At 38.9% G+C, this 8,165-nt stretch overlaps 1 protein-coding gene across 1 annotated transcript in view; it reads left to right on the plus strand.

The window, feature by feature from the left end:
* Positions 1–8,165, plus strand: part of TXNDC16 (thioredoxin domain containing 16) — a 95,344-nt gene that overhangs the window by 66,249 nt on the left and 20,930 nt on the right. Inside the window, exons 15-16 of the mRNA XM_030884875.2 lie at positions 5,182–5,350; positions 5,618–5,754. Of these exons, the coding sequence (XP_030740735.1) occupies positions 5,182–5,350; positions 5,618–5,754 (306 nt within the window). The remainder of the gene's footprint in view (positions 1–5,181; positions 5,351–5,617; positions 5,755–8,165) is intronic.

The following is an 8,165-nucleotide window of genomic DNA, read 5'->3' on the forward strand; positions in this document are numbered from 1 at the left end:
GGCATGAGTTAGGATTGAGAACATGATAGCAACGCAGAGGGCCACGGCATTAATTGTCCATATGTCACAAACTTTGCGATAAGTCCCATGAGCAAAGCTTACTGAGTGGGGCATGTTAGGCTCCAGGGTCAACCTCAGCTCCCCCATCACCTCTTCAAGCATACTACAGTGCAGAGTTCCATGGCGGTCCACATAGCAATGCAGAGGGACAGGAAGATGTAGAAAGCAAACTTGCATCTTGGGACAGTGTAAACCATGAGGTCCTGTAGGACAGCCATGGACATTGGGTTTTCATAGAGCATCAAGGTTCTGAGCTGAGAGGAGGTGCTCAGAGCTGGCTGCAAGGTACCAAGTTCACAGTCCAGGATGCTACAGTCAGCTAAGTCCAGGTCAAACAAGGTGGCTGAGACCTTGTTCAGCAGAGCAGGTAGGAATTCATAATTGAAGCCTGTCCTGTGTACACCACTCAGCTCCAGGGACCTTAGGTGGCTGGTGCAGGGACATGAGGATGGGTTTGTTAAGTCATGGTCCAACAGCATGCAATGGCTTATTCTGAGGATCTCCAAGGCGGTCTGCAAGCATCTGAGCAGCTGTTGGAGGTGGTTATCAAGGAAGTTGGCAGCGTGCAGGATGAGGTGTTGGAGCTGATTCATACTGAGAAGCTAAGAGGTGATTTGTTGAAGTAGCTTCCTGCCTCACCCTCCTCTTACTCCCCAGGGATTATGCAATACAAGGGTGCATTCAGAAAGAAGGAGTGTATGCAGGTGGACCATTCAGGCCAGGTAAGGAGCCAACCAGTTGAGGCTTTGCATGTCCCACCTACCAGGCACTTTCACCTCCTGGACAGAGCCCAGGTGCACCATGTTTAGGATCTACCCAAGAATGGGAAGTTGTGATACATCCCCAATAAACTCCGCCTTCCTGCAGCACAGGTGTGGCAGAGTCTTACTCTGCTTGACCCTTTCAATGAGGAAAGTGAGGAATTTATCTGGAACTTATTCCAGAAAGCACAGGTCTGTGAGCAACTTCACAGGGACCAAGACTGGATGCTTCTCCAGTGACATGGATCTGTCTTCTCTTTGAGTCTTGAGTCCTGGGTTGGGTGGCCTCTGGTTCCTGATGAGTCATGGAGGCACTAGACTGGGATCCCATCCACATGTGCCAGAAGATGTCAGTGTTCCATGGTAGATCCTGTATTTTCAGATAGCATCTACTGCACTGAACATTTTTGACAAGCAGGATGTTAAGACCATCAAGTACAGTCTGTAAAATGTCAGGGCTAGATTGATAATCTTCCATCAGAGCCCCCAGGGGGAGCAGAATGAAGGGCCATACACCAACATGGCCTTCACTGCTCTCGTTATTGCCCAACAACGGCTACCATGAACAAGGGAGGGAAGAGATCCGTGGACAGCCACAGCTGAGGCCTCATTCTGCAACACACTCTAGATGGCAAGGTCTCGGAGCCTGGGAGGGTTCTTGCTGCTTTTGCTGATCAGTCTGCTCTAAAGGAATCCTAACAGTGGTAGAGGCTGGTAAGGTCCCTGTGAGGCTTAGATTTCAAACTAAAAATCCAAAAACTTTGGATTGTTCTGATTCAAGTTGGTCCAGAGCGTGTTGAATACAAGATTGACAGGTCCAATGGTGGGCATTGACCTCAGCAGCCTGGGTCTAGGAAAAGCATCTAGAAACCAGGCCGGAATTGCAGCTCCACAGTAGCACAAGACCCAGTATTTTTTTTTTTAATTTAAAATTTTAAAATCATTTTATTGGGGGCTCATAGAGCTCTTATCACAATCCATACACCCATCCATTATGTCAAGCACATTTGTGCATTTGTTGCCATCATCATTTTCAAAACATTTCTTTCTACTTGAGCCCTTGGTATCAACTCCTGTTTTTTTCCCCTTCCTCACGAACCCTTGATAGTTTATGATTCTTTTTTCATGTCTTACATTTGACCAATGTCTCCCTTCACTCCCTTCTGTGTTGTTCGTCCCCCTGGGAGAGGGTTATATGTTGATTATTGTGATCATTTCCCCTTTCTCCTCCACCTTCCCCTTCCCCTCCTGGTATTGCTCCTCACATTATTGTCCTGAGGGGTTCATGTATCCTGGATTCCCTGTGTTTCCAGCTCTTATCTGTACCCATGTACATGCTCTGGTCTAGTTAGATTTGTAAGGTAGAATTGGGATCATGATGGTGGGGGTGGGGAGGAAACATTAAAGAACTAGAGGAAAGTTGTATGTTTTTTCGGTGCTATACTGCACCCTGACTTTTTGTGACCCTTCTGTAAGGGATGTCCAATTGTCTACAAATGGGATTTGGGTCTCCACTCCGCACTCCCCCTCATTCACATTGATAGGATTTTTTTGTTCTGAAGATTCAGCATTCTACAGCACTCATAGCTATTGAAAAAATCCAAGACTCCAGTGTTCTTGGGTCTGTAGTTAGCTCCTTAAAGACTAGGAGATATCTCCCTAGTCAATATCTTTATTTTAACTACTGTAAGAAACCTGTCCCATTGGCAGCCAAAATAAAAAAAATTCAAGGAATGGACTATAATTTAAAATGTCTGTTGTCAACCTAGCAAAGGAGACCTACAAAAGTAGGGCGGCATATTAGTTCGGAGAGAGATGGTGGATAAGGTGTATATAATATAATCATTTGAATAAGACTTGATTAACATCTTATCTGTTATATTAATTTCTCACTCTATTTTTCTTATTACTTGAACCTATTGTGACTAAATAGGCTCATTCAAGGCTATTCTGGGAATGTATCTACTACACCTTCTGGGGCACTTGCTTACAGACTCGCTATTTTGTAGTTTCTTTAAGGGCAGGTAGTATACCTCAGGAAACCGTGGTGGTACAGAGGGTTAATTTTTGAGCTGCTAGCCAAGAGTTTGGCAGTTGGAACCCACAAGTTCCTTCATGGGAGCAAGATGAGGCTGTTCGCCTCTGAAGATTTGCAGCCTGGAAAATCCTACAGAAGTAGTTCTGTTTCTTTTGTCAGGTCACTCTGAGTTGGAATAGACTCGACAGCAGTAAGTAGATAGTGTGATTTATACTTAGATCACTGAATTTAGCATACTGAATTATATTTCACAATATCTATTTTTTAATAATTGTCGATTGAATAATACAGTAGAGTTTATTGGCTTTTATTTTAATGGAAATCTGTACTGGTTTTAAAGAACTAACTTGGCATATATCTTATTTAAATAAGTTCACTTTTTGTGAACTAAAAAAATTAATTATAGGAAGTGAACGTTAAATAACAATACATTTTCTAATCACATATTATTTAACTTTAGATTATTTTATTACTGAGTAGAGAGATAATTAAATCTGTAGATGTTGTGATCCTAAATTTTTTTTACTTCTTTTTTCAATCCTTTTAATATTCCTATTTTTTTTACTTTTGAAGCAATATCTATTACCTATCTTTAGTTGTCTTTTATGGTTGTAAGCTATGAACAGATTTTAGTTTCTTCTCTTAGTTTTTCTAGTTTTATTGTCAAATAAGTACAAGAAAGAAAACTCAAACGCAAGCCCCCTGTTTTCAAATGAATTCCATCTCAAAGTGGTGCTAAGGAAGAGAGCTAAACTCTTCAGAGGATTTCCAAGGCTGTACATCTTTATGGAAACAGACTGTCTCTTTCTTCTGCAGAGCAGCTAGCTGGTGCATTTAATCCTAGTCCAGATGATGACAGATACTACTCAGCCACAAGGTGGCAGCAAATATCAAGTTTTTATGCTTCCATAGTATCTGTAAAGAAGATATTCTTTTATTAGCATACCTTTAGAGATGCAATTTTTATTACTATACTGATAAAGTATATGCTGCGATGCTTTAGGAGTCTTAGGGCATTGATTTTTTCTTCTAAAATGAATAAATGCTGAAATAATATCTGAATGACGATAAAAATTTGAATTTGTAACTTCAGTTTAGCAGCTGTAGAACATGTAATGACGTGTATCTGCTCTATATCCAGTTTTAAAGACTTTAAAAACATCAAAGTTTTCAATTTGGACTACAAGGACAGGGAAATAATAATTTACATTTGTTGTTGTGGAAGACGTGTGAAGGCACTTATTAAAAGAAAAGAGCTGTGTTTGAAATAGCACTAGATTCCAGTTTTTATAAGCAGAGATGGAAATAGCAATGCCCAGCTGAAAGATGGTGGCCTACTGCACCACTTTGAATGTACAGTATTGCTCTCTATAGTCCTGAAAATAATACAGTGCCTTGCATCAGACTTCTGAAAGGACTTGTTATGTCTCTTTTGAGTCTCTAGTTTCAGGGCTTTTAACCCATATGTTTTCAAATTTCAATACTCTACTAGTGTATAGTAGTATGAAGATTAGATTCCTTTAAAATGTGTTCAGGTGGTATAGTCTTTTGAATTAGGAAAATCTTACTTATGGCTTTTAGTAAAAAGGCTGGTAAGTTTCTATTGTTTGGTTCGCTTGGCTTATGATAACTTAAGGCCCTCGTAGTAGTGTTAGCCGTGCAGTTGATTCTGACTCATAGTGACCCTATGGCAGAGTAGAACTGCCCCCTTGGGCTTCTGGTACTTTAAAATATCTTTACAGGAACAGGCTCCTCTTCCTACAGCATGATCGGTGGGTTTCGGCTGCTGACCTGCAAGTGGTCGCGGCTCCATGCATCACTCATTATTTCAGCAGAGCTCCTAGTAATTAGCTCATTGATTTACTGAGGATTCCTATCCAGTGCCATGGAATTGATTTGGATTCAAAGTGACTTGATAGCTAGAATAGAACTGCCTCATAGGATCTCTGAGGCTGTATCTTCTGTGGAATGGCTGGTGGGGATCAAACCATTGATCTTTTGTTTAATAGTCAAGCACTATACCAAGCACTTATACAACCCCTGAACAACCAGGGCCACTTTATGAAGCATTAGTAGTTTCTAATAGGATGCGTTAATGCTTCAGAGGGCTTGATATTGAAGGAGGATCTTATCACAACCTTCTATTGATTTTTATATTAAGGTTACTTGGTAATTGTACAGACTTTCAAATTAAGATTATAGTGTTATAAAGTAGGGGTATCTTATTTTTTAAAATTACTGTGTTTTATACAATCTGTAAATTTAGAACAACTGAATTATCTGCATTAGTATTTATAAAGCATTCATTTTCTTTTCCTTTAGGCACATCCAATATGCTACTCTGTAGAATAAACTGTGGAGATTGGTCTGACATATGTACTAAGCAAAATGTTACTGAATTTCCTGTGATAAAGATGTACAAGGAAGGTGAGAACCCAGTATCTTATGTTGGTATGCTAGGAACTGAAGATCTCCTAAAATTTATACAGCTGTAAGTACCCAAGTTACTTTGCATGGGCTAAGGGGGATTCTAGAATTAAAATAAAAGTTGATGAAGAGAGTCTATCCACATTTCTTTTCTTTGTTTTTAAGATAGTAGTAATTTTGTTTGTTGAAGGTGATTTTTTTTAAAGGGGATAGTATGTGTTTTCAATGACTTATCTTGTTTATATTGTTTCCTAAGGTTAGTGTTTCTGTTTTACACAAGTGAAAAAAAATCTTTAAATTTAAATTTGATTGTAGTCATATATTCATTCAGCAATAGGATTTCATGCCCAGTGACTATAACATCTATCCAAGAAGCAGAAGAATATTTAAGGGGGAAATTATATGAAGAATTGATCTCCTATTCCAGAGTGTCAATACTAGGAATATTTAGCCCAACTATGATCACAGGTAAGAAGAGTTGAAGTTTTAAATTATACAATATATAGTTTAAAAAATCATAGTTAAGAAGTATGCATATCCTTTAAAATTATAGAGAATCCAAATTACAGATAATATAGAAAATAACAGAATTTAAAGAAATGTGAAAATAGTCTGATTATCAAAAGTTCTCTTAAGTTTGGGCACTTATAGTTTTCCCTTTTTCTGTACTAATATATTAAAAATGTATATACATTTTTAATGCACCTGGTCTAATGCTGCGTATCCAGATAGTAGCTTTCTGTTTCAAGCAGTGGTGTATCTTGGCATGTGATTAATAACTCTTTGAAGTCATCATTTTAAACAATGCCTAATATTTGATTGAATGAATATGCCATAATTTAACCACTTAACAAAATACAATATTTTTGCTCTGGTGGTTCCATGGGTTATGTGTTGGGCTACTGACTGCAAAGTTGGGGTTCAGACCCAGCAGCTATTCTGTGAGAGAAGATGAGGCTATTTGCTTCCTTAAAAATTTACAGTCTTGAAAACTGCTGTCTATAAATTTAACCCAAACTCTCCAGCTGCTCCACGGGAAGAAGATGAGGCTGTCTGTTCCCGTAAAGATTTAGTCTCGGAAACCCAAAGGGGCGTCTCTGCTCTGTCCTACAGGGTTGCTGTGAGTTAAAGTGCACTTGATGGCAGTGAGCTTGGTTTTTGATTAATATTTATACAACTTTATTTTTTCAGTATGTGCAGAAAAACTATTAATGGGCTTTTCTGTGAATTTTAGACTGTTTTATGGCTACAGATCCCCAATTGGAGAATGACTGTATTTTGCATATCCTTTAAAAAATATTCTGGAAAATGCTTCACTCGCTTCTTTTGGCTGTTGCACCACTCATTTTTAAATGGGCCTGCCTAATGAATTAATATAAACCAAAGCCATTGAGTTGATTTGGACTCCTAGGACCCTGTAGGACAGAGTAGAACTGCTCCTGTGCATTTCCGAGACTGAGTCTTTGTAAGAGCGGACCGGCTCACCTTTCTCCTGAGGAGCCGCTGCTGGCTCCACTTTTGAGCAGGTGATCTTGTGGTTAACAGCCCAACGCATAAACCACTATGCCCCAGGTCTTAAGTGACTTCTTATAAGACCTTTATAGACTAAAAATCTATATAGCCTCCTGTCATTTTGTTGTTATTATTTTCCCATATATTGCTCTTATTATCTCTAAGACTAGGGAGGTGGTTCTTAACAAAACATATTTGAACATATAAAAGCAAATGCCTCAATGGTTTTGACTCCCAATATAAAAACGAAGAAATTTGACAAACTTTAAAAATTGTCTTTGATAACCAACCCTGTAGGATGAAATAGGACTTTGTCCTTTAATCCTGATGCCATATTCTTTTACATATAGTTCAATTTCTCATATTATTTGTTCAGCATAAAAATTAAATAAGTGTGGTAAAAGAATACAACCCTGACACATAGCTTCCATAATTTTAAACCATGTAGTATCCCCATAGGAGCCCTGGTGGCAAACTGGTTATGAATTGGGCTGGAATCCTCAAGTCAGCAATTGGAATCCACCAGCCACTCCTTGGGAGAAAGACAGGACTTTTCTGCTCCCTTAAACAGTTACAGTCTCGTAAACTCACGGAGCAGTTTTACCCTGACACACAGGGTCACTGCGCTGACATCAGCTCCGGGACAGTGAGCTTGGTTATTGGTTGTAGTATCCCTTGTTCTGTTCGAATAGTTGTCTTTTTGTTGATGTGTAAGTTCTGCATGAGCAAAATTTTGCAATTTCCATTTTTTGGTAAAGTTATCTATAGCTTGTTAAGATCCACACAACTGAATGTCTCTGCATAGTGAATGAAACACAAGTAAACATCTTTCTGATATTCTCTGCTTTCAGCCAAGATCCATCTGACATCAGCAGTGCCACCTTTGTTCTGTATTCTCTTCTGAATCCAGCTTGAATTCCCAGCAGCTCCTTGTCTATGCTCCGCCACAACCATTGTTGTATTGTCTTCATCAAAATTTTACATGCCTGTGATTTTAATGATATTGCTTGATAATTTTTGAATTGTTGGGTCACCTGTCTTTAGAATGGGCACAATCAATTGCCTTCCACATTTGTTTGTGTAGATGAGTGCTTCCAGTGTTGCATTAGTTTGTTGAAACATGTCATTTGGTAGTCTGTGAATTCCTGGAGATTTATTTTCCACTATTGCTACCAACTCGCACTACTTCCTTCAATACTAGCAATTCTTGTTCTTTGCTACGTCTTGAAATGACTGAATGTCAACAAATTCTTTTTGGTGTGTATTCCTTCCGTCTTTTGATTCCTACTATAAAATGCAGTGTTTTTTCCTAAGAGTCCTTTTATATTTCAATTCTTGTGAGACATTATTCTGACTCATAGCCACAC

The sequence above is a fragment of the Echinops telfairi genome, unplaced genomic scaffold, assembly GCF_000313985.2.
Source record: "Echinops telfairi isolate 266 unplaced genomic scaffold, ASM31398v2 ScPeMD7_18;HRSCAF=68, whole genome shotgun sequence".
Lineage (NCBI taxonomy): Eukaryota > Metazoa > Chordata > Mammalia > Afrosoricida > Tenrecidae > Echinops > Echinops telfairi.